The sequence below is a fragment of the Sphaerodactylus townsendi genome, linkage group LG12, assembly GCF_021028975.2.
Source record: "Sphaerodactylus townsendi isolate TG3544 linkage group LG12, MPM_Stown_v2.3, whole genome shotgun sequence".
Classification (NCBI taxonomy): Eukaryota; Metazoa; Chordata; class Lepidosauria; order Squamata; family Sphaerodactylidae; genus Sphaerodactylus; species Sphaerodactylus townsendi.
This window is the reverse complement of record NC_059436.1, coordinates 35053417-35079077: the sequence shown is the minus strand read 5'-3', so window position 1 is coordinate 35079077 and position 25661 is coordinate 35053417. Positions and strand designations below refer to the sequence as shown.

The window sequence follows — 25661 nt, the reverse complement described above, 5'->3', positions numbered from 1 at the left end:
CTGTTGTCCATTTATAATAATACATATCAAGGCCCTTATATAGTCTGTGCTTCAACCCCCCCCCCCACCAAATCTGACACCTTGATATCCAAATTCTCTCTCAGTTTATAAGAACTGAATTTCATAACCTGTATTAAATGATCTAGACTGAGAACATTTGAGATCTGGGGAAGGGAAAAGAAGCTTGAAGAACGCCAACACTAGCAGGTGTTGCTACCTACATTTTATGCTACCTACATTTTAACAAGGCATTCCTTGTGAAAGTCAGAAATTGGGACAGTGATTTGCCAGTGTCTCTGAGCTACCTAAAAGAGTTGGATAGGAACATTTAAAAATAAATGCCTATGTAATACTAAAGTGTCCACAAGGAGTGTCAGAGCATATACTAGTCCCCCAAAGAATCCCTAGCACCCTCTGGAAACTGTTATCCCCTGTACTTTTGTGGAGGAAGCCACAAGAATTGAACTGGTTTAGTGCCAATTGTAAGCTTTCTTGTGCAAGTTCGGTTTTTAATTTGGTGGCCTCTCTAGGATATTGCTGGGAGATTCTCAGCCCAGAAGAAATCTGAGGAGAATCTGCAGCAGCAGATTGCAGAAAGTGAGAAAAAACGCAAAGACCTGAAGGCCCAGCTGAAGCAGCTGGAACTGGAGCGGGCAAAGCTGAAATTCCACGAGACCCAAAGCTTCCTCAGGTACTCACCAGTTTAAAACTGCCCAGTGGCGTAAGTAGACAAAGAAAAGTCTCTCTTAGGTACCATTGACTGAGGTCTGATGTGAGCATCCTGTTTCTCAGATTGTGATTTCCCCATTTCCAGTCCACAACCTCATTCTAAATATTGGTTGCCTCCCTCTCCTCACAAACCTGTAAACTTTTAAAACCTCTTTGGACTTAACTACATATGGTGAAGGATGTATGGCTGCCTCAGACTCTCTACATATCTGCCTGTAATATTTGGTTAAAAATACTCCACGTGGCATTATTATCCAAGAAGGTTGTCTGCGACGACCTAGCATATTTGAGATCAGCAGAAGTGTCCTGCTGGATCAGACCAATGATAAGTATCCTGCTTCCCACAATGATCCACAAGGTGTAGTGGGACTCAAAATGTGGTAGTAAGACCCAAGCCTCCCCTGTTTTTGCCATTGCTCCATTTAGCCATATTGGCTAATAGCTATGGATGGGCCTCTGGCCCCTTCCGCACATGCAAAATAATGCGTTTTCAAACCACTTTCACAACTGTTTGCAAGTGGATTTTGCTATTCCACACAGCTTCAAAGAGCACTGTAAGCAGTTTGAAAGTGCATTATTCTGCATGTGCGGAATGAGCCTCTGAATCCATTGAATCCCCTTTTAGAAGCTACCCTGTGGCACAGTGGCAGTGAGTTCTGCAAGTTAATTGTGTGTTGCCCGTAGTGTAATGATCCAGCATGCCTTTGTGAATTCCCATTCAGCTTCAGTAAGCTATCAAAGGAGTTGCGGAAGAACCTGGAAAAAGAAACAGCCAGGCTTCAACAAGTGCACTCCCGGGTAATCAAGCGCCAGGAGCTCCTACTGCATTTCGAGAATGGTGTTGAAAACCTCACCATGAGGCTCTGCGACATCACTGTTCCTGGCCAGGTATGTGTGCAGTTGAGATTTTTGAATCCTTCTGAATCCTGTTCGTCAACTCCTGCCCATTAGGCCAGCAATCCACCCGAAGTCAGTGTGCGAAAAATCCTGCTAGTTTATTGTGGGCAATAAAATCTGTTAAAACATGGAAGACTCCTGTTGGCCCAAATTGCCTACCTGTAAGTGCATGTAGCTTCTCTGAATAAGTCTTTGCTCTGGCTAGGCAGCCTATCCATTACGCTCTGCTGGAAATGGTTCATTCTGCTGTTATCTCCACATTGGGTCAATCCCTCTTGTCAATACAGAGATAAATCAGAAGAAGCCACTCGCGACAAGAGGTTACTCATTACGTCTCTGCGTGCATAACTGTTCTATGTTCTCCTCCTCTCAATCGGCCTTTGTCAAGGCACGTATGATTCTGTCCTGTCTTAGTATCAGGCTGATTGTCCAAACTTTGAGAAAAGAAGCCACCACCAGAACCTCCTGAGTAGGGAGGAGACAGATTTTTAAAAAGCACCTAAAGGCAAGAAGTTCAAAACTTTGAATATCTGTTGTGGAACAGTGACACCAGACATTTATCTCTTTGACCCTTGAATGTGAGCACTCCAAGGAATGTTGGGCTAGATGGGTTATTTGCCTGATTCCATGGGGCTCTTCTTAAGTTGAAAGTTCTTGGTTTCTAGGAAGAGATCCGCATGGACATTGGTGATGTGTTTGACAAGCTGAAGTTCTGTGAAATTAAGCTGATGCATCTATTAAAGATAATTCACACCAAGCCAAGTTTCGACTTCAGTCAAGATGAAACCAATAAGGTATGCTCTTGAGTTCTTTCCTAGAAGATATTCTCACAGCAGAACTGACTTACTTGTTGAAAGCAAAAGCTTGGTTTTCCTTGTTGGTCTCCCATGCAATTACTAACCATGACCAACTACTCATAGAGTAATTTTACTCTAATTTCTGATTTCACTGATTTCATTCTCACATGGAGCACTTTCTCCAGAGCCATAAATGCTCAGTGAAATCAGAAATTCACTGGTCTGCTCCTGTGTAGTTGGGTGCGGTACAGTCCATCCCCTGTCCAATATCAATCTGATACAAAGTAAAACCTGATTCTAATATCTTGGTCCTTGCAGGCTTTTATAGATGTCAGACATTTTCTAGAGGACAGTACCAGAGATCAGCAGGAAAACCTAAGGATCACTTTTGAAGAGGATGAAGATGTCAGAGGTATGACTGTTCTGGAGATAGAAATATTAGAGAACAAGCATTGCAATTTGGCCAATTCATTGCCTAGAACGATTTTCTAGAGTTGACCAATAAATGTTCTCAAGAGCAGTCCCTCTTTCTGAAATATTGCTGTTCAGTTGAACTGATTTGTTACAAAGCCAATATATGATATAAATGTGACTTAATTGGGCCGGGCCTTGGAGAGAAAGCTGCCCCAGCAGGCTCACTGGCCCAGATCCTCATGGCGGGGGTGGGGGGAGTGGCTGCAGGGGGTTCGCTCGCCCAGAATGGCACTAGGGACAGTGGTGTACCCTCTCCCAAATGCCCCTCCGCTGCCCCCCTCCCACCACTGCATTGCCATGCAGGTTGGACAAGTGAACAAGCAAACAGCACAGCCTCCCTTCCCCTGGCGTCCTTCCTGGCTTAATGGAAGTTTATTCAGAGTGCCTCTGGTTCACTCCAAGGCACACAGGGTGGGCTGGCGAGTGAGCAAGCAGTGCTTCCTCAGCTTCCTCCCTGGCTTAACGGAAGGCAAAACAGCCAGGAGTGTGCCATGAGGAGGCTTTTTCTCAAGGCAACAGTGGGGAGGTAGGGGGCGGCAGGGAGTTTGGCCAGGGGTGCACTCAGCGGGGAGGAGGGCTACAATGTGCCCCCGTGTGATCCAGGCAGATGGTGCCTGGGTCAAATGACTCCCCCTAGATACACCACAGTTGGAGGAAGTGATCAACACTCGAGTGGTTGCTGCCTCAGCTGGCAAGCCTATAGCAGGGTGGGATGGGTGCCTTGACTGGCAAGCCCACAGTGGGGTGCGGTGAGTGCCTGAATTGGTGTGCCCACTGTAGGCATTTACCACACCCTGCTGCGGGCTTGTCTCAGCTGGTTAATGGGCCTAATAAGCCCTCTCAAGGGGCCAGATCCATCCCCCTGGCTGCATGTTTGACACCCTTGAGTTAGACAAGTTCAAAATGCATGTCTCTTATTTTGGAATAGCCCTCCTTCTAAGGAAACTCTGGCAGGTGACAAAGAATCATTTTCAGAAGAGAAGTGGTGTTGTAGCAAAAATAAACAGGCGTCTTGTGGCACCTTCAGGACCAACCACATTTTTATTCTGGAATAAGCTTCTATAAACTAGAGCTAATTTCTTCAGATGCAAACATGTATGTTGTAAATACATGCTCCCTGGTCACCCTTGATGTAATCCCCCCCCCATTATCATCTCTAAGCAAACAGATATTGCAGGGTAGTTGTGTGTGTGTGTTTCTTTTTTGGAATGCTGTGAATATCTGCAGAACATGTTTGACCAGAGATTACAGTGAATTAGGAAAAGAATTGTACATGAATTGCAGTGATTCTTTGTCACTGCCATTTTTCTTTGATAGAAAAAAACTGCCCCCTGGCTCCAGGATTTCCCTTCTTACTTCACGCAGGCTCATTGCTCTTCCAGTCTTCAGCTCCTCTGTAATGCTTGACCTTTTTCTCACACTACAAATTTGTGCTGGTTTCATAGACCACTTAAGAAGCACCGCTCCGTTTCACTCAAGAATCTGGTAGTTTGCTTTGGTTCCAGCTTACCATCTTTTTCTCCGTTAAGGGGCCAACAGGATTTTGTTCTCTTTCCTTTCTGCAGAGGTCTTCAACTTTGCTGACATTGACCACAGTATTGTGCCCAACCGGGATGATATCAAGAAGCATGGCGTAAAGCTCATTGAAGAGAAGACTAAGGTCACTAAGAAAAAACAGAGAGGACCGACTAAAAAATAGTGGCTCTTCCCCCAGTCCCTCAAATCTCTCCCTTTTGATTAATAAAGCATTTATTCTACTTCAGTTTCTTGCTTTTATTCTACTTCAGTTTCTTGCTATTGTACAGCTTTCTCTCTTCTGTTTCATTGGCCCTAGTGGAGGTTTTCTGAGGAGAAGATTTCCAGTAATACCTCATGGGCTACTAAGCTAAGGCAGGGGTAGGAGGAGGAGCAACTCAACATCTGGCACTTGGCTTTTAGCAAAATGCAGAATGCAAGGGGTGGAGGCCTGTTAGATGGAGCTAAAACAAGATGCAATGAATCAAGGCAGAGGCAGGGTGGGACTTGGCTGCTTATGGGTACAGCCTTGCATAATCTTTCTGGTTTTTTTCAGTCTGTTATTGGATTGAACACAGCTTTAGGGGTTGGGCAGTAAAATACTATCTGGTTCACCCAAACTATCTGACAAGAGATGTGCATGTGTGTTGTGGGTCTTGGCAACTTGCTCCCTATAGATGGTCTTGTTACCTAAATTTGAAAATCCAAAAGATTATGTATCCCCAGTGGTATTGAAATCTCCGATATTTCATCCATTTTAATATTTGCTTTCAGTTAGGGTGGTATTCTTAAGTGCATGCAAAAAGCAGGATGTTTTGAGATTCTTCTACTTGGCAGAACACACCAGGAGGCTGAAGCATTTATTCAGATGTAGATATTGCAGACTAAGAGTGTTGACCAAAACAGCCAATCAGAGCCAATAAAGACAGGGTGATGTGGGGGGCGGGGGAAGGAGACAAAATTCCTGGGGCCCAAGTTAGATGGAGGACCCCTGAAGCCAGATCCTGCAACATTCAAAGGCATTTCAATTTATTTTACTTACAACCACTAGGAGTACAAGGAAGGCAGAGCACAGTAAATAGTTTACTTTCTTTTCGCTCTGCTTTCTGCAGAGTTTATTGCAAGGAGGCAAACACTTGCATATCTTGTTAAATCCATCAACCGAGCCAGCACTGCAGCAAGGCAATACCAGCCAGCACAGTTCATGGCTGCCTCAGTCATTGATAAGTTGAAGCCTCCTAATGAGGTTGTGTTTATGTCAATCTGTTTTCCTCTTCCTTCCCTTCCACGCAGGTCCATTGTGTTTTGTGTGGTCAGCCTGATCTTCCCTGTTAGTGTTATAAAAAAAACCCCTTTCTTTTTTTCTTAATTTCTCTTTCTCCTTCTCACCCTTTTCTCCTTTAAATTTGCTCTCTTTTCATTATATGCCTGCACTGCTAATTCCCACCCTTCTTTTTTCATCAGTCTTGGTCTCAGCTCCTTCTCATTCCTGGTTGGCATCTTAGAATGAACTTAATAGCAGCAAACCTTGTTAATATTATGAACAGAAACAGGGGGTAGGGGAGTTAACATTTCCTCATGGTCTATCGAAGTAGTAAAAGGATGCCCCCCTTTACATGCATGGTAATGGAATGTTGATCTGTTTTACAGGTTACATATATGGAACAGAAAATTAACCCTTCCCACCATCATTAGATACCGTAAATTAATATTACATTTTTAGACACTGTTCAGTCAGTGGGTTGTTGTGGAACATCTGATACCCCATAGTAAATGCTACTTTGCTACTGTAGACATTAAATGTCAGGTTATATGAGAAATTACATCTTTTTAGAAAATATGTTAGCAAAATCTGTCCCAATGATACCAGCACGAATTTATACTCCTTTTGTGCTAGGTAACGGTACAAGTGTAAACTTGAATAGATTTTTTACTGATTATTTATGAAATATGTATTGAGATATGAAGTTTTTGTGAACGACAGCCCATTTTATCAGATATAAGACGTGCGTCCAATATTGTTGCACACATGCTTGGGAACACAAATATAAAATTACAAAACAAGACATGGTTTGGATCAGAATCATCCAAGGGATGAGGTGGAATTTTTGTCCAGGGAGCCATGGTAGCTCTCAGTAGCCCCAAGTGAAGACTAGGAATAAGGAGACCCTGCTCCCAGTATATTCAGCTACAAATCTCACTGGGTTACTGTCATGGATTACTTGCATATTCTGTCCATTGGATGAAAATTCTATTTTCCACAGAAGCTAAGGGGTGCCTCTATCAAATCTGACTTCTGTGCTACCCCACAGAGGATGTTAATGGAGACTAGACTCCACATGCTGGGGTTTAGCAGTAGTGATTTGGCGATACTGAGAAAATCAGCAGCAAGCTCACCAGTGAACAGACATCTGTATAACTTGGACTTTATCAGCACTACAAAGAAAGCCCATAGGGCTTGCTCCTCTTTATACTTAAGAGTGTCTTACCCAAAGGCATCCTTACCATATGTTTTAAACTGTTCCTTGACTAATAGAGCATTATACTTACAGCATTAAACTCTCTCCTCTCTCAAATAATGCAAGGTCAAATGCCAAGGACTGCATATTCTGACAGACTTTGTGACTGTGCTTCTAGACAAATAGAAACTTTGGAGCACTGCCTACTGGAATGCTATACCTTTTCCAGTAATAGGGATTTGTGGATTACTCCTCTTTTGTGCAATAATGAGGGGCTGTTAATAGCAAACAAGGTAAAGAAACTGTCTGCAAGTATGAATTTAGCAGTTACTTTGGCTGTAGCCAATTTTATTGCTCATGTAATCAGATTCACAGGACCTCAAGCACAGAAGCTGGTTGGATATTTAAATTATTTATTTGTATTGAATCTAGTGTTAACATTGCTCCAGGCCTGCAGGCTAAATCTTTAAACAAAGAAGTTATTTGTGTCCTACTTTAGTCATTGCCTTGTTGATTGGGTTTCTGTGAGAGTGGAATGGGAGCCATGCATGTGAGGTTTGCCAGTCTCCAGGTGGTGCCTGGAGATTTCCCAGAATTACAACTGATCTTCAGGTGACATATGCCAGTTCTCTAGTCCTGCAATGGCTGCTTTTATGGGGGGTGGGGGGTGGTGGTGGACTCAATGGCATTATACCCAAATCCCATCCTCCTTAGGCTCACCCCCATATTTCCAGGAATTTCCCAACCCTGAGCTGGCAATGCTGTTCATACTGCCCTCAATATCTTAGATAAACGCAGGGTAAAAATGCAGTAGGTATCACAGGAGTAGGGTTGCCAACTCTGGGTTGGGAAATTCCTGGAGACTTTGGAGCAAACCCTGAAACAAGGCAGCGGTTTCTCTAGAAGGAACTGATCTCTATCGTCTGGAAATCAGTTGTAATTCTTGGAAGTTGGCAACCCTACACAAGAGTGTATTTAAAATTTTTGCTAAACTGTTGATACAGGTGGGCTGTAAATGAAGATTATGACAATCTTGAGATGCTGGAGAAGCCGGAATCAATGTACTGTAAGCTCTGCCCACAAAAGATGCGCCAGAGCATGTGCAGCGTTCTTCCCTTGCTAGCTATTGAGTACTCAAAACTATGCTGCTCACAGAGCATATCTGGCGGCGGCGGGGGGGGGGCGGGGGGATCTAACTGCTCGCCAAACTTGACCCACAGCAGTTCCCACGGCTGAAACGGAGTACTGCTATTGCTGCTTTTCATATGAGGGGGAAAACGCGGGTTTGTACAATATGTATGTCCCTCGCAGGCCGCCGTATCCATAACAACCATTGCGTTTGCCTAGTTGTTATGGAAACGAAACCAAGCCGCGATGTGTGCAGTCCTGGTTTTTTGCCGGACGTTCCTTGCGCTTTGCTATAAGCGAAATGCTTCCGTTACATAAATCTTTACTGCGAGACATAAAGACTTTTCCTCATCCGTACAGATGAGAGGGACAGAAAACTCAATTGAGAGCGCCCCATGAACCGCAGCCGAACCAACAGGGCGACGTGTTTCTGCTACGTTATTCTACAAGGTACCGTGTTTGCCCCACTAAGTATGTCCCTCGCGGCTTCCCTTAGCATGAAGTCGAAGCCGTATGGCGAGCGTGTTCCTTTCCACGTGTCCCTCGCGAGGCGCCGTCTCTGAGCCTCCTTTTGCTCCCAGGCCCCACCTTCTCTTGGTTACTTACAGAGAGAAAGAGTCTGGGCAAGATGGCGGCCGGGGAGGCAGAGGCAGCCTCGACAGCTGACGGAGAGCGCGTCTCCTTGCGATCGGGCATGTAACCACCCTGGACGCCCAGCTGCCCTGCCTCCCCACCCCCGCCCTTGGAGTCAGGCTGGGCCGCGGAAGCAGCGACAGCCGTCGCCTCCCCTTCTCCACTCCCTCCGCCAGTAGCTGCCAGCAAAGATGTTCTCGGCCCTAAAGAAGCTGGTGGGCTCCGACCAGGCCCCCGGGCGGGACAAGCCCATCCCGGCCGGGCTGCAGTCCATGAACCAGGCACTCCAGCGGCGCTTCGCAAAGGGGGTCCAGTACAACAGTAAGTGGTTGGCGGCAAAAAGGGAGGCGGGAGGGTCTGGGACCGTTAGAGCCTCCTGCTGCTGGTGCTGCTACTCCTGGAAGCTGGACAACAGGACAACTGAAGAAGGGAGGAAGGGGTGGGAGTCAAGAACCGGACCTCAGCCGGCCACATCAGAGGCGTTCACTAGTAGTAGTGTCACTAGTGGGACAGGTTAAGACTCACCGGACTGATTCACATATGTTACACGAAATGTGCGGTGCCTTTACTATTGAGTTCCAGTTTAGGATGCTCTTTGGCATAGAATTCCGCAGGGGTAGCCGTGCTGATCTATTGCAGCAAAAATAAACAGAAGCCTTGTGTCTCTTTAAACATTAATACAATTGTATTCAGCTTAAGTTTTTGTGCCCTAGAACCCGTTGCATTTCCTTATTTTTAAAGTGCTCTACAAGACTCCTTGGTGCATAGAATTTCACATAGGTATCTGTATACGGTATACGTATCCCTTCTTCAAGAAACTTAGGGTGGCATTTGTGGTTCTGCAGTTGTACATTAGACTGCGCACCCATCAGACTGTGAACTTAAATGTTGAGCAGATATGTAAATCGTTCATTAGTAGTTTGACACTAGCTACTACTTTGTACTACTGCAGCAGAAAGGAAGGATCTGTCAGTGTTTCTTTGTGTGCTGTGCTGTTTTTGTTTGTTTGGTTTGATTGCAGGAAGCTCAGTATTGTGGTTCACTCTAAAATGTAGTCCACCACCTGCTGTCTGAAGTACTGTGATTCATTCTGCCACCTTGTTCCTATCTTGCTCTGAATGTGTGAACCAGACCTCAGCAGCTTGAGGAGAAAAGGGATGGATGAATGAAGAGAATAATGTGTCTGTTGTAATGCAGGCTTTAGCTGAGAGGCATCTGAAACTGATTCCTGATTTTTAAAAGGATTCAAGATGGAAGGAAAGAGAGAACAGGATTTGGTGTCTGTGTGTGGGCAACTAAGGCCTGGCATTATGGGAATGAAAGAACATGAATTGGGATTTTCAATCCAAGTAAGAGGGCATTACCTTGTTGGAGAGTGGCTAGGAGAATGGAAAAGGGGCAGCTTATTCAGGGATGGGGGTTGGAAACTTGAGAAGCAACCCTGCAGGAATGGAACATTTGCTTGCCTTTTTTGGATAGAGAAAAGATAAGAAAAGTGGGGGGGCTATTACCTGCATTTGGAAGAAGGTTACTGAATGGAAGGTATAAGTAAGGGCCGTCTTATTTTTTTAAAGTGGGAAGTGCAAGGGAACTGGATTTTATGGGGGTGAAAAGAGGGGATACATAGAAATATGGGGTGAATGGGAATTTTTGAGGCAGTCAGAATTTTTGTGTTAGAAAAATTTTCATAGACACAGTTATCTCATGTAGAGTTCATGTCAAAGCCAATATTTCTGAAATGACATTTTCATAAGTTCAGCAGACGATGAAGGTGAGACAATTTCTTTGTGGCTGTACAGCCTTGCCTGTGGCAAGTAATAGTTTCTTGGCCAGCGGCTTAGTTTGGATTGTTCTGTAAGACTTAAGTACACGTAGAAGTCTTACTTGGAATTGCGAAGTTAATCTACCTCCTGAAAGCTAGTTTCTAGTGCCTTATTTATTTTTAGTTTCATTTATATGCCACTTTTCTCCCCAGTAGGGCCACAGGCTGACACACTGCTGTCCTCCTTGTTCTCTTCTTGACATTAACCCTGTGAGGTAGATTGGCTGAGAGTATGTGACTGGCCCAAGGTTACCCAGCAAGTTTCCATGGCAGAGTGGGAATTTGAACTTGGGCATCCCAGATCCTAGTCTGACACCCTAAACCACTACACCACACAGGCTCTCTGTATCTAGTTCACTCTCACCAAATTGCATTTTTGGTCCATGAAGCTCAGTACTATCTGCTCTGACTGATAAGATTCTCCAGGGTTTTTGGGCAGTGAGGAGAGCCTTTTCCAATGTGCACCATCTCATTTAATTGGAGAGTATGAGGACTGAACCTGGAAATTGTGCCTGGAAAATATGTGCTCCAGAACAGAGCTGTTGCCTCTCTTCAAAAATGTTTTCCACAACTCACATTATCTATGTCCCTGTGTTCTGGAACACATAGGATAAAGTTATCAGTTGTACATCCTCTGAGCAGTGATTTGTAGCTTTCAGTGTTCTTTGCTACTGAAGGGAGAATTTTGTATTTCTGATCTCCTAGACTAAAGATGCTCAAGGATAATTTGGGAACCAAGAACCGCATCATTCTTGGGTGGGCACTGGTCTTGCATACAGATACTTGGAATTAAGGCCTGATCTTCATATGCAGAAGAATAAGATGGTAGCATTCTGAGAGGTGAGGTGGACTGTGCTGCTGCAGATGTGTAACATCTTAGAAACATCTGCATTTTATCACAATCTTCGAGGTCAGTTGCAAGCATCCTTTTAATGTAATGCAGTCATCTTTGCTGCAAGTCCCAGATAGCCAAAAGTGAAGTGATGGAGGTTGAACAGCATTGTCTGCACATGTGCAGACAGTGCTTTTTTTAAAATCAGGGAATTCAATCCCACCCTCCCATTTTTGTTAATTTTCATATTTTTCTTCATACTTAAGGAGAACAAATTTGAACAAACATTTGCTGGGGGTGAGTGTGCCCCCTATCTGTGGATTTAGATATCTGCAGACTGGGGGCACTTATGGGAGGCTGTTTTGTTCTGCAAGCCTCCCCACATTTCTGGCAAGCCTCTCTGGGAGCTGCGCTGCTGCCAACTCCCTTACCGCTTGGGGCTACTCATGTGAGATGTTTGGTCTAAGTGAGGGGAAGGGTCCAGTTTTTAAGGAAAAAAATAACTTGTCACAAATATGCATCACTTGCTCTGTCTTCCTCACAGTTAAATGACAGGCATGGATAGACAGTGGTTCAGTGTGAGGGTTTCTTCTCTTCCCAAGGAGATATAAACCTGATATGCCCTCAAAGAATCCTGTTACAAATTTGAAACGGTTTCCAGCTCTTTCTCTATGTAATACTTTATGTGACAAACCTGTGTGCTGCCATCAAACTGGTGCTGGGAAGTGTTTATAACTCAGTGGCAGAGCATCTGTTTTGCATGTAGAATGACCCAGATTCATCCCTTGGCACTTCCCTTTGAAAAGGGTCCAGCAATAGACACATGAAAGCCTGGGAAAAACTGGAGATACTTAAGAAAACAGTGGTTTTCCGAGGCCTCTTTTTTCCATGGGAGATTTGAGGGAGCGCCAGCAATAATCCTATTAAAATATTTTCTATTTTGGAATGAGTGAAATGCTTCTTTAGATGAGGTGTTATTTAATATGTGTGGTGTGAAGGTTTTTAAGCAAGAATTTACAGCATTGGAGGATTTGTTTGTGCAGTGTAGACATAGTCAGTGTATTTTAGAGGACGCATTGGGTTAGAGGCAGCATAGCGTTTCTGTGGGCTCAAGGACCTTCTCCTGTTGGTATACTGCTTTATCAGCTCCCCTTTCTGTGGCGGCCTGAAATAACCCCATCAATCTCCCCCCCCCCCCCCTCCTATTCTTGGATGTTTTCAAAGGGCATTTGGACTACTGTAGGGAAAGGGAGCCAGGAAAATACTACTGTTCCTGTGGAAGTCCTCGCACGTGCAGAACCCATTGTTTAAACCAGAGATTTCCAACTCTGGCCCTCCAGATGTTCATGGGCTACAACTCCCATCAGCCCATGAACATCTGGAGGGCCAGAGTTGGACATCCCTGGTTTAGATGAAGAACTGCCAGACAGAATAAGAACACCAGGCTAGCTGGACCAATTATTTGAGTTGATGGAAGAGAACTCTGTATGTATCAAGTCTCTGGAGGTCAGCTCCATGAACTTGAACCTCATTATGAAGTCTGTTCTTATCAGACATTTGGCTGGGGAGGACCTGGAGGGGAGGCTTTTGTGCTGTTTGCCCTCAACTTTGGAACTCCCTCCTCTGCTTCCCAAAGGCTTTCCAGATGCATCCACAGACTTTCTTTGTCTGGAGAGCTTTTGAGTTGAATCAATAAGAAATGGTGTGGCTGGAATTTGACTCTACTGAGAAGCTGTTTTTTTAATTGTGAATTATTTATATTATTGACTTGACAGTCAATAATTACTGATAGTATAGACAACCTTGGAGAATTGTTTAATTGAAAGGCAACTGATACATGGAATTACAGTGCTGCTTTGAATGTTAATAAATAATTGAAAGAATTTTTAGACTCCTGTGAACCAGAGCTGGAGCATATCATTAGAAGGTTTCCTTTGAAATATCTTTCTGTGTTTAGGGTCCACTTGTTAGCTTGGGAGCAGATGGTTCTTCTGTTAGTGGAACTAATTCATCTCTGGAGGAGAGCTGCTTTGTGCAGGTTTTTCTGCTGGCTAGCTGGTAAAACAGTATTGGCATCTCGGATTAAAATCCAGGATTATGAGAACAGTGTGCATTCCATTGGTTTGTAATACTGTGTAGTATGTGTAATTGGTTCAGTTTGATTGAGATCTTCTCTGTCTCGTGCTGCCTGTGTATCCCTGCCTATATACGCCCATATTTTTGTAGCCTTATTTATTTTGTAGCCTTATTTATTGTAGCCACACTTACAGTCTATTTTTCTCGTTTATTATGCTTCTGATTTCCATTTTGGGAGAGAAACAGGTTAGAAATGTTTTGGTAGTCGCTGCATTGCCATTTTGATGTATAGCTTTTTTCTCTCTGCCACATTCTTGTGCTTGGGATGTAGAGTGATCTGTTAGCCGGTTCTAGTTGATGAGGCAGAAAGGAACCAGCATCTTGTATCTCTGTGCCCTGTGGATTTGCAATGAATGGCAAAAATTTCAGTTTTTGGATTTCACATGGCCTGTATTACTTGAGCCCTTGTGATGTTGGATATTCCAGAGTTAACTTCAGACTTTGTGAGAAGCTGCCCATGTTTCTGCTGGTTGTGATAAGTTGCACCTACTTTGCGTGAGAACCAATATTTGCTTAGCGATTATTTTAAAGTTCAGCATCGAGGAATGAGTCCAGCCATTCCCCCCCCCCCCCCATATTTTTGAAGTTATCATATAAACAGGGGTGAGGTGGTGTTAGGATAGTTTGAGAAGGTCTGATGTGTTGTGGCTTCTATGGGCATTGCTTTAAGGACAGTTTAAATCAGCAGTGGCCAGTCTTAGATAAAGGAGTCGTTTTCGAGGTATGAATGTTTCATTTTCGGGCTCACTGCTGTATATATGTGTGCTTTGCTTCCCATTCATTGGGCTGGCTGGCTTTCTGACTCTGCTGAGCTTAGAAACTATTAGTTAGATGGAAGGCCCCCTTAGGGAGAGTCCGCAGCTCAGCAGGAGAGCATGTGCTTTGCATGCTGAAGATTTGAGGACTGATCTCTGGCACAGTTGATGGTTGTAGCAGAGCTAGGGAAATTCTCTGCCTGAGTGTTGCTACTGGTCTAGGTAAACTAAATGAGGCTAAGTGGACCCATGTAGTGTACAATAGCTTTATATTTTCATAGTAGACCTGACCTCTGCACTGTTGCTTGGTGGTCTTTGGGTCTATTCCTCCTCTAGCGCTCATGTGCGTCAAATTATGTTCCTGCGTACCGGTTACTTGTGAGCTGAACATTCATAGCCGCCTAAAGACCTTGAAGTGTGACTAGTTTTTAAATAGCGTTTACCAAATGAAACTTGTTGCCTTTCTGTTGAATATTTGATGTGCGTTGGAGGAACATCGATGGCATCGGTTACAAGCATTGGCTGCAATGGGAGCTCTCAGGGTAGCTTCTGTGATTCAGTTTGCTTTGCTAAAATTCTCTCCTTAAACCTAAAACTCGCCATCTGCATTGGTGATACAGCCGCTTCCATAAGAAGATTGCTGTGTTTGGCGTGAGCATTGCTGGTCCACCTTATCTATTCTCTGCTGCACCCTCCGGTCACTGCAGAGTTCTCCTCCCAGGGAAGGTAGCTGGAGTAGCTCTTGCTGCAGTGTTTAAGTTGGCAACAGTACCAAGAGGCTGAAAGGAGGTAGCAGTGGTCACTTTTCTTATGAGACCCATAGCTTGTCTGAGCTGTAGGAAAGAGCTGTTGCTGTTGTGATGGTAGTGGATTTGGGGTCAGGCATAGTCTGCTCATACAAGGATTGTTGCATGTCCACCCAGACCAGTAGCAAATTGTCCCTATTCACAAGTGCGTGGATCCCCGGCTATCATGAAAGCAAGCCTGGGATAGCCAATGCTTGTTTCATTAAAGACCTGGGTCCTTTTCTCCAATAACTCCAACCAGCTGAGGTCTCAACTATTTCTATTGAAAAACAAAAATTAAAGAAATAAAACATAAATGCAGTTAAGAGATTGCTCAGATGATTACATTCCTTTTGGTTCTTTGTCCCCATTCCGGGAACCCATGGCCCAGAGATGCTTCTCTGACCACGTCTCAAGATGGAATCCAAAAACCTTTGTTGTCCCCTTCTCAGGAAAACTCTGTTCAGGCCACGAGGTATTTTAGGCCTTTGAAGTTTCATCCTGGCACCTTTGTATGGCTTCCTGTCCTCCCTCCAGGAGATCAAAAGGCAAAGATGCTTTTCACAGTCATGTGTGATTTTGCTAGTTTTACAGTACTATTCCATCATACCGGCTCATGTCTTAGTAATCTTAAATTGGTGTAGCACAGTGGGTACTAATATCATCAGCTGATCATCAGGAAGTTTCCAAATACAATATTTATATTTGCCTGTATTTCTTCTATTTATTTGTTCTGAGGACAGTGTCTCCTCTTCTGGGTTGTGGTAAGCATTACTTTGAGGTTATGTGACATGATTTAAGCCTCAAAAGCACTGTGGTGGTGCTCAGTAACACTATCTAGGAACATGTTGTGAAAGGAACTCTGTTCCCTGACCCTGTTTTTGTCAAATCATGATCACTGTCAGCAGCAATGAACTCCTTGAATAGGAGTTTTTGAGAGAAGCTTATTAGCAAGCGGCAGTTCTGCGCTGTAAGATCTGTCCTTGTGTTTTGGCTTGGAACAAACGCTTAAGCTGTCATAGTGCATTCTTAAATATTTGCAAAACTCTCCTGGTGTCTGATAGCACTGTTGGCGAAATATTATGCATGATGCCAGCTTTGTTGCCTTTCTTGCTTCCGTGTCCTCCTTTTTAAAGGGGTGTTGGGCCAAAGGTAGCTACAGCATTTTGAGCTGAATTTGCACGGAGATATTGGAAGCTATTATTATGAAATAGTGTAGTAGAAAAGTGGTACTGTTAAAAGCACTTGTTGGATGGCACTTAATGGATCCACTGAGCCACATGGAGAGATGTCGTTTGTCAGTTTTGGCTCATCTTGCATAACCTGCTCAATGACACCCATGGGGAATGACCGTCTTCCTGTTCCATTGTGAGCCTAGTAAGATGGCGACAGTCCCAGGAAGGTGGAGAGAAGACTATTTCTGTAAAATACTTTGTTATCTCCCTCTCCACTGATAACGTTTGAGGCAGCTCACAGTAACCATCAAAACATATGCCAAGCAGTGATTACCAGCAAATAAAGATTGATAATAAAATTGGGTAAAACTGTTTCAAAATTTAAAATGCAGCACAATTTTTAAAAAATCTCATTTCAGTCAGCCAGTTTTATTGCCAACAGTATTATATATTAAATTACACATTTCTGTAATTTCCTTGTATTAAATGGAGGACGAACTGTTGGTGAGCATTAGCTGACACAAGATGTAAATGTTCCAAATAGCATAATGTTTATGTATATTTTTGGGTTTTTTTCCCCCCTGCTTCTATTCTTCACCTAGTGAAAATTGTCATCCGGGGGGACAGAAACACAGGGAAGACCACTCTTTGGCATAGACTCCAAGGAAAGAAATTTGTTGAAGAATACATTCCTACTCAGGAGATCCAAGTCACCAGCATCCATTGGAATTATAAGAGTAAGTTCATGAACCTATTAAGTTGCATTCCATGAGGCCTTTGGGCACAGTGTGTGCGCTTCTGACAAGCAGTATCGTTCAGATTATCCAGGAGAAAATGGTAGTTCTGCCCAGAAATTTTTCAGTGAAGGTGCTGAGAATTGAACCTGGAACCTCCCCTACGTGCTCTGCTGCTGAGATTCAGCCTGTCCCTACAATGTCTGACACTGAATCAAACCTTTGGACCATCAAGCCTTGTGCTGTATACTGCTTCCCTGGGGTCTTGGGCATTAATCTTTCCCAGGGACTGAACCGAGGCTGTTCTGAATGCAAAGCGGGTGTTCTGCTACTTTCTTTTGACCTCTCTAGAAGCTGAAGTCACTGTTATGTTGTGCCATGTATAAGAAGGTGGAAAAATAGGTTCCAAAGACATGCTTTTGTGAGTTATTTATATGTCTCCCAACTGTAAGTTCAAGCTTGAAAAACTTCTTGGCAGAATGCCGTTTCAAAATATGCCGGAGATTGTTTATTTAAAGCTTTCCCATATATTCTCCTCCCTACCCTTCCCAGCCCCACCCCAACCAAAGAAGGTACATTCTGATCAAATTATGTCATGGTTCCAAGTTTGTGACAGATGTCCTTTCTTACCTTATGTATATTTTATCTCCCGCATGTAGCCACTGATGATATTGTCAAAGTCGAAGTCTGGGATGTCGTTGACAAAGGTGAGGTGATCCTTTTCTCTCCTTCTGACAGTACAGTGTGTCTGTCCCAGTACTGGATTAGATCTCGCAATATCTGGCAGTGGATTAAACGTGTATCAAAAATAGTTTAATGCAGAAATTGGCAAGGGATTCTATTACTCCAGAGTAATTCTTCACAGTGGAGGGCTGCCTGCTGCATATCTGGATGATCTGCAGTTCTGTTCTGATCTCTGTTAATCAGTGCCTGCAGGATTTTGTTATGTACCTGCCTCAACTGTGATCCTTCAGCCACACTTAATTCAGAGGAGCAGAAGAATGGCTCACCCTCAGAGGAGACTGCCTGGTGTAACCTTCCAATCAGGAAGCGTATTTGGTTCATGAATTCGTGCAGAATTCTGTGGTGGGGACAGGGATGGACTCGGAGGCCATTTAACGTTTGCTTTGCACACTCAGAGAGTTGATCTTTTAGGGTTCGAGAGTAATGAGCATTTATGACCTTTGATGGAGAAAGCTCTGTCCTTAGAATTTTGGGACACCTTGTGTAAACTTGATCAAACGAATCTGGTATGGTTGATGTCTGATTATCAATCTGACACCTTTAGAAGGGACAGTATTGAAATACGAGGTTTGCAGTCTTTCATTGTTGCGTTCATGTTTTTTTAATGTATTGTCTTTTCTCCCCTCCCCCCATATGTTCAGGCCAAAAAATCCAGCTGCGTGATGCTTTGGGTGAGAGTGAATTTAGATTAGCCGCCATCCTTTCCTTAGCAAAGCCTCTTGATCCTTCTGTAGCTGAATGCTGTTCAAGCGGGGGTCCTTGCTTCATCTTGTCTTCCTCTTTTGTGCATTTTTTGCAGAGTTGTGTGTGGTGTGCTATACTTTTCAGTGCTGAGTTTGAAACGGCAACAACCGCACGTGTTACGAAATTGCGTGTTCGTTTTTGAATTAAAAATTTGCTCGCCTTGCCCTGAAAGTGAATGAATCTGAACTGTGTCCTGTTCAGGATAAAGATGAGAGCTTGATTGTAGACCTGTCCTCTGCTTCTTCCTAGCTTCCTCCTGGAACTTCTTAGCTGAATGCTCCGCTGTGGTCCTAGTGGTTACCTTGTTCACTTTCTGCCCCCTCCCCACTTTTAGAGCTCCATAATGTATTTTATAGTGCCTGCCATTTTTTGCAAGCTTCAGGAGGCTTTGTGCTGCTGCTGCTCCCATTTCCCTTATGTTTGCAGCTCTCCCAGTGACCATTGTGATGTTAAAAATAGATGAATAAAGTTTGTTGTTCCTTGAGATCTGTACACACGTCTCTCTCTCTATTTTTTTTTTAAGCTATGAAGCTTCACGGAGTTTATATAGGAAATGCAGGTGCTTGGAGAATTGGTCTACCTCCCATTAAGAAGCATTGGAGGGCAGGCCTACCCAATGCTTTCTAATGCGCGGTAGACCACCCCTCTGAGCACCTGTGATTCTTACATGTTGTTGTTTGGAACAGGTAAATTTAGAAAGGCTTGTGTGAATGCATTGGACTAAACGCTTGCAAATATTTATGCTTTGTGGCCTTGGGGCAGTTACACTTTCTCACCCTAGCCTAACTCACTGGGTTGTTGTGAGGCTGCACTGGAGGAGAGGAGACAACAGGTGATGTTCCCTCTCACTGAAACATAAGAACATAAGAAAGAGCCTGCTGGATCAGACCAGAGTCCATCTAGTCCAGCACTCTGCTACTCGCAGTGGCCCACCAGGTGCCTTTGGGAGCTCATGTGCAGGATGTGAAAGCAAGGGCCTTCTGCTGCTGCTGCTCCCAAGCACCTGGTCTGCTGAGGCATTTGCAGTCTCAGATCAAGGAGGATCAAGATTGGCAGCCATAGATCAACTTCTCCTCCATAAATCTGTCCAAGCCCCTTTTTAAAGCTATCCAGGTCAGTGGCCATCATCACCACCTCCTGTGGCAGCATATTCCAAACACCAGTCACACGTTGCATGAAGAAATGTTTCCTTTTATTAGTCCTAACTCTTCCCCCCAGCATTTTCAGGCTGCAGGGAAACCCAATACAGTGGTTTCAAGGGACGCAGTTCGTTCACAGGCAAAGTTATACTCTCTCACCCTAATCTAACTCGCAGGGTTATTGTGAGGCTGCACTGGAGGAGAGGAGGAGGATATGAGCCACTTTGCTTCCTCACCAGGGTGAAGGTGGTGTAAATAAATTCTAGAAATAGCATGTTCCTGTTCAAAACTGTAACAGGTGTACTCCCGCTTCTGCCTCATTGGCCATTTTCATCGCCATTTCTCCTGCTGCTGCTCTGTCGGCCATTTTCTATACGGGGGGGAGTGTCTCCCAATGAAAAGAGGCAAGTTTTTGCCTGTGCTTGCTTATGGCGATAAAAATGTTCTTAAAAAGAAATTACAAATTTAATAGTGCCAAAGGATATTTTTAAGGAAAGCTGCACACAGAAATGGCTCTTTAATGCTCATCTAGATTTGGCACTATTTTCTCTGGTGGAAGCAGCCTTCTGTCACCTCCTGTACACAACGCAGGACTGCGCTCTCATCTTTATCCTGAACAGGGTATAGTACCCTCCAGAATTTGATTTTGAGCTTCTTCTAAATCTGTAACATGCCAAGGCATTGGTTAAAGCGCACATTTTTTTCCAGTGCATCTGCTGCGGCTGTGCGGCCTCCTCTTGTTTCAAGGGCACTTATGCAAGTTCTGTTTCAATGGCGATCGCTTGACAACAGCTCTGGGAGGATTGCTCCCTATGTCTCAAGCAAAGCATTCCACCTACATTTGCTTGTATATGTCGCCTACGTCAGTAAGATTGCTGTGTTGAACACGGAGTTTGGCACACACAGAGATGTTGAGTGTTTGAGGTTTTGAGCTCCTAAGATTACCTCAGAAGAGGGCAGATCAGAAGCTGTCAGGTGGAAGGCATTTCAGTACATCGCACCTGTGGCAACCGGTGAAGCTGCCTGGATGCTGTTCCATCCATCTCAGTGCTACAGTAAGAAGTGGCTCTTCATTCCATTGGGTGGAGGTTTTCCCTAGTCCTGCTATCAAAGATGCCCAGGGCAGAACTGGAGACTTTCTGCATGCAAAGCATCTGAGTGGGAAATTCGCCTCGACGGAGTTCCTTCACCTTCCTCTTGTTCCTACAGTCCAAATGCCCCAACTCCGTAGCATTTCTTCTTTCGCTCCCTTCAGCCACTCAAGAGCCCATTAAATGTGCTAGAGTGTTGATCCTGAGGCTGTATTGCATGATGCTAAGAGGAAAATGTCAGGTTATACAGGAGTTTGGGCCAATGAGGCATCCCCCTGCAGACCATACCTTTATCCTCTGTGTTATAACTTTAACATGGGGGTACAGGTAATATGGTAAAAAAAAAAAGAATGGAGAGACCTGTGTTCTCCTGCCTGGATAAGAACCTACTTTGGATGCTTTCTTCTCTACAGATTCCTGTAAACATTTCCACAGTTTATTGTCGAACACTTTCTGATTGATTCCCCACCCGGGGACATGACAATTTATACCCCACTAAAACACCCCCTTCTCACTGGACACAGTGTGTAACAGACTTCCCTCTGTGATATGCCTCTGAAGATGCCAGCCACAGATGCAGGCGAAACGTCAGGAACAAGATCCACCAGGCTACGGCCACACAGCCTGGAAAACCCACCACAATTAATTTCCACAGTACTTTTTGATGATAGCTGTTTGACTAACTTTAGCACAAGGTATTGAGTGCCACTGGTCTAAATTGGGGGATACATTCACCTGCCTCATTTATGGACCTTTTAATCTAAGCTGTGCACAAGGCAAGAAGACCTTTGAAGCATTTTAAGTTTAACTTCTAAGATGTAACCCTGCCGAACCTGTGCCTTAAAATTGTTCTGCTCTGGTGTACTTCCCTAAGAATTTGCCTGTTAGTTTCTTGAAGAGTTTTGCCTGTCTCTCAGCAGCAAGTTGTCCAGACCATTTTTGCGCAGTGGGGCCCTGGATCAGAGTCTTTCAGAGACGAACTTTGCATGGCCAGGGGGTGTTGAATCGGCACTACTTTGGGGTTGACTGCATGGCACCTCTGATCTGGAGCTCCTTCAGTGTGCAGCCCCTTTGCATGGCCTCTGCTGAAAACATCTGAGAGACGATATGGTACAAAAGGTAGAACAATTGGGTATAAGGTTCCTTGAGAAATGGTACTGCCTTCTCTGTGCATGGAATGTACCTTCTCTTCCCTGCCCTCAGCTCTATCCTACTTGATCTTCAGGCCCTCATTCCTCTCCCTTCCCCCCCCCCTCCCTTCCCATTCATTTCTGGCTTAGCTCCTCAGTTTGTTATATATGACTAGTGACTCTTTGTACTAGTGAATGTTAGTAGATTCCTAGAATATGCTGGTACATTGAACATAGTTGGATTCTGCCTTGCCCCAGTATGTACCCCCAGGAACCATTCTTCCTAGCCACTTCTTGTCTCTGGTTGCACTTAGTCACCCTAGTCTTCATCAGCTACCAGCAGAAGCACTTGCACAGTTTGGGCAACAGCCTTGAAGCAACGGTTTGGAGTTGCATCATCTCATAGCTTCTGATCTTCTGCCAGCACAGCCTTTGCTGTCCCACACGGCAAGTTCCGTTTGCTGTTGCTGCCGCCGCCACCAACTCTGCAAAGTGCTATCCTAAGAAGCTGCCTGGGATTTGCCTAGAGGGCACTGTTGGCTGTAAGAAGAGTCAATGCTATCCCGTTGCATCGGGTATTTGCTGCCACTGTGTGTGAACTTCCCGAATGAGCTTGCAGGAAAAAAAAGGTGTGCAGTGCAAAAAGTTTTTTTTTAAAGCCTAGCATGTCTTGGGTGCTTTTCCTGCCTGACCTTTTTAATTGAACTCGTTTTGGTTGCTTTCAATAGGCAAGTGCAAAAAGCGAGGGGACAGCTTGAAACTGGAGAATGACCCGCAGGAGGTGAGAGGAACCCTTCAGATTCATCCTTGCCTGCCTGCCTTTCATGTCGTGTTTGTTGAACTTGAGAGTCAGTGCAGTGGGAACCTTCATCCATGTGGAATCCAGGAAGCCCCAACTTGAGGGATTTGTGGCGAGTGCTTGGGCATGTCCAGCAGGTGGTCATTGTTGCCCCCATTGACTGAACTCTTCTTAAAGCCAGCGTGGTGTAGTGTTTTAGAGCAGTTGGATTCTAATCTGGAGAACCGAGTTTGATTCTGCACTCCTACATTCCTGCTGGGGGATCTTGAGCTAGTCACAGTTCTTCAGAACTCTCTCAGCCCCACCTACCTCACAAGGTGTCTGTTGTGGGGAGAGGAGGGGAACGGAGCTTGTAAGCCACCTTGAGTCTCCTTACAGGAGAGAAAGGTAGGGTATAAATCCAGTGGTAGGATTCAAATAATTTAACAACTGGTTGCAAAAGGACTCAGTGGTGGGATTACAACCATTCTCTTAACTAGACAAAAAAATTAGCCGCTGGGTATACCGAATAGGTGTGAATAGGTTGAATCCCACTACTGTATAAATCTAAACTCTTCTTCTTCTTCTTCTTCTTCTTCTTCTTAAAAGCCTTGAAAGTCTAGTGTAGTTATGTGGAAGAATGGGTTGCAAAATAGCATAAACCGTGGCACAATATATTTGAGAGAGTTCTATACCAAAATACCTTCATGCTATCCATGCATCATGCTAGACTCAGGGCTCTGGCATCTTGCTGTCCAGGAGAGCAATGGCAGTGGATAACTCTAAAAAATAAAAATAAGCTGCTGTATCTTGCAGCCATGAGAGAAACATTTGATGCGTTCCACTTCCCTTAGCTCTGTTATCACTTCATAGTGTGGGGGCATTTAAATATAACCTAGTAAAAAATCTGTCTGCACATCAAGAAGAAGGGCTGATGACTAGAATTTCTCTCCTTGTTCTATCTCACAACAAGCATTGGGTGCATTCACATGTGCATCCCTGTCTCTTACTGATTGAGCTGCACTTTGAATTCTGTAATGCACCAGGTATGTCGATTGTGCTAAATAAGTTTAGTCCTGGGTAGGCTGTATTGCATGTTTCCCGTGCTTGTAGGCCAGCTCCTTAGCTTCAGTCAAAAGGAGAATAAGAGTCATGTTACCACAACAAAATACTGTGGGAATGCTTAAGATCATGGTTAGGATTTTTGTTTTGGTCTCATTCAGAGAAAAAAAACCCCAATGGCTTAACTTTTGAGTTGTTTGTTGGGAGTGAACAGAAGATGGTTCCTTGCCCTGGTGCTCCAACAACTTCATGAGCTGTGTATATCTCTGGCCGCAATCAAGGTGTTCGTTTTGACCATTAAAATGCAGATTACTCCAGAAAAGATTATTCCCATGCAAACCTGTACTTTAACCTGTGCCACTGAGGCCTTACTCAGAATTCCTTTGTAGGTAGAAAAGCTGCACCTGTGACAGCTTACCTGTGGCAGCTAATTCCCCTCCCCCCAGCAGCTTGCCATGTTTTGGAGGCAGGTAAATGGCTTCCTTCTTCTGCTGGGCCTTCAGGGAAGGAGCTTGACCAGGGCTGCTGCATTTGTATAGTTTGGTTCTCATTGATTAGTTTTAGCATTTAATTTTTGTTGCCATGAATTGCTTTAAGTATTTGCAAGTTAAAAAGTGGCCAAAGGGTTAACAGATTGAGCAAAGCCTGTCCGCTAGTTCTATGTGACAGTTGGGCGGGGGTTGGGCGGTATATAAGATTAAAAAATAAAAAAATAAAAAATAAATAAAATAACAACTGATTGTTGTGACAAAAACTTATAGCTTGATGTGGATGAGGTTTTTTCCCCTTTTTTACTGTTGTTTGGTTATGGGGGAACATGTTAGCTGGGGAGCTTACAATTCTGAACCAAACCATATGTGTTTTGTTCTTCGGGTCTTATCCCAGGCAGAGTCAGAGATGGCTTTGGATGCAGAATTCCTGGATGTGTATAAGAACTGCAACGGTGTAGTGATGATGTTTGATATCACCAAACAATGGTAAGAAGCTGGCGTGTTGTATTAACAGCCTTTTACTTGTTTTGATTCAATAATCAGCTCTGTGATCTCTGTCAGCTTTGCATGAAAGATGGGAAGTTTGTGCCATGAAAAGCTGCATCGTATGTAGACTACACAGTCTGCATAATTTGGGAGAGAATGCAGAGCTGTCCTTTGGATTCTTTAATGCAAGGGATGAGTAATCACCTAGGAGTTTTTTTCCCTGCTGTTGGAGAACTCAGGAAAGAGTTAGAATCCTAAAGTTTAAGTATGAAACTTCTACCCTTCTCAGTTCTTTGGAGCTTGGGTTGGTGCCCAAACTACGACACTAAAGCAGCGTGGAGAGCCAGGGTGGCATAGTAATTAAGAGTGGTGGACTCTAATCTGCAGCAATGGGTTTGATGCCCCCTCCTCCATGTGAAGCCTTCTTGGTGGCTACTACACCATCACAGCCCTAGTCATTCCTAGCTGGCTGAATATAATCTGCAAGAATGAACATCCTGCAGTATTCTCAGAAGGCTGCTTAGCTTGGGCTCAAACATCTCCTTGGAAGGGGGTATGCAACCACTGGCATTTGCTTACATTTGAATCCACCTCATAGTGAGCAGGACCAGCGATCCATCTCACTATTGTGTACGTGGTGTACACAATTCTCTGGTGTCAGGCAGAGCAAAGTTTTCCCTGTCATTCATGAGCCTTTTACTGGAGTTGCTGGGGTTTGAAGCTGGTACCTTCTGCATGCACAACATGCACTGTAGCACTGGGGTAGCAGGCCAGTTAGGAGGAGGATGCCTTGTTCAGTGTCACACCATTGCTCCATATATCTCCGTATTACCAGCGGCTGTCCAAAGTCTCAGGCAGAAAAAGCGCTGTCAATATCTGCCACCTGCTGGTTCCAAGGACTGAACCCAGGGCCTTCTGTTGTTTTGTAAAAATGTTGCTGTGCTAGTTTTTCCCGAGCTCAAAGCAGTTTCACACTAGGCTGAGCAACAGCCCTCCCCTCTGCTGTTCTGTTTAGCGTATATTTTGTGTGCATCTTTCACAAACTCTGTGCTGTGTGCTCATGCATTTCAGGCCCAGCTGTGCCTACTGATAGCACACCTGTTATTTAGAAGTGGATGCGACTTG

At 44.3% G+C, this 25661-nt stretch overlaps 2 protein-coding genes across 6 annotated transcripts in view; both read left to right on the top strand.

The window, feature by feature from the left end:
• CCDC183 (coiled-coil domain containing 183) overlaps positions 1 to 4619 on the top strand; it is a 46489-nt gene extending 41870 nt beyond the window's left edge. The window contains exons 11-15 of the mRNA XM_048513022.1: positions 531 to 691; positions 1452 to 1617; positions 2292 to 2420; positions 2742 to 2835; positions 4463 to 4619. Of these exons, the coding sequence (XP_048368979.1) occupies positions 531 to 691; positions 1452 to 1617; positions 2292 to 2420; positions 2742 to 2835; positions 4463 to 4596 (684 nt within the window). The 3' untranslated portion in view covers positions 4597 to 4619. The remainder of the gene's footprint in view (positions 1 to 530; positions 692 to 1451; positions 1618 to 2291; positions 2421 to 2741; positions 2836 to 4462) is intronic.
• A 3646-nt stretch (positions 4620 to 8265) lies between these two features.
• RABL6 (RAB, member RAS oncogene family like 6) overlaps positions 8266 to 25661 on the top strand; it is a 40802-nt gene continuing 23406 nt past the window's right edge. For 2 of the 5 annotated variants that reach the window (XM_048512440.1, XM_048512438.1), the window contains exons 1-6: positions 8588 to 8953; positions 16740 to 16874; positions 17531 to 17578; positions 18257 to 18286; positions 22448 to 22500; positions 24445 to 24536. In XM_048512440.1, coding sequence (XP_048368397.1) covers positions 8824 to 8953; positions 16740 to 16874; positions 17531 to 17578; positions 18257 to 18286; positions 22448 to 22500; positions 24445 to 24536 — 488 coding nt within the window. In that variant the 5' untranslated portion in view covers positions 8588 to 8823. Of the gene's footprint in view, positions 8450 to 8587; positions 8954 to 16739; positions 16875 to 17530; positions 17579 to 18256; positions 18287 to 22447; positions 22501 to 24444; positions 24537 to 25661 lie in introns of those variants that run through there. The other 3 variants (XM_048512441.1, XM_048512439.1, XM_048512442.1) reach the window with 3 other exon arrangements.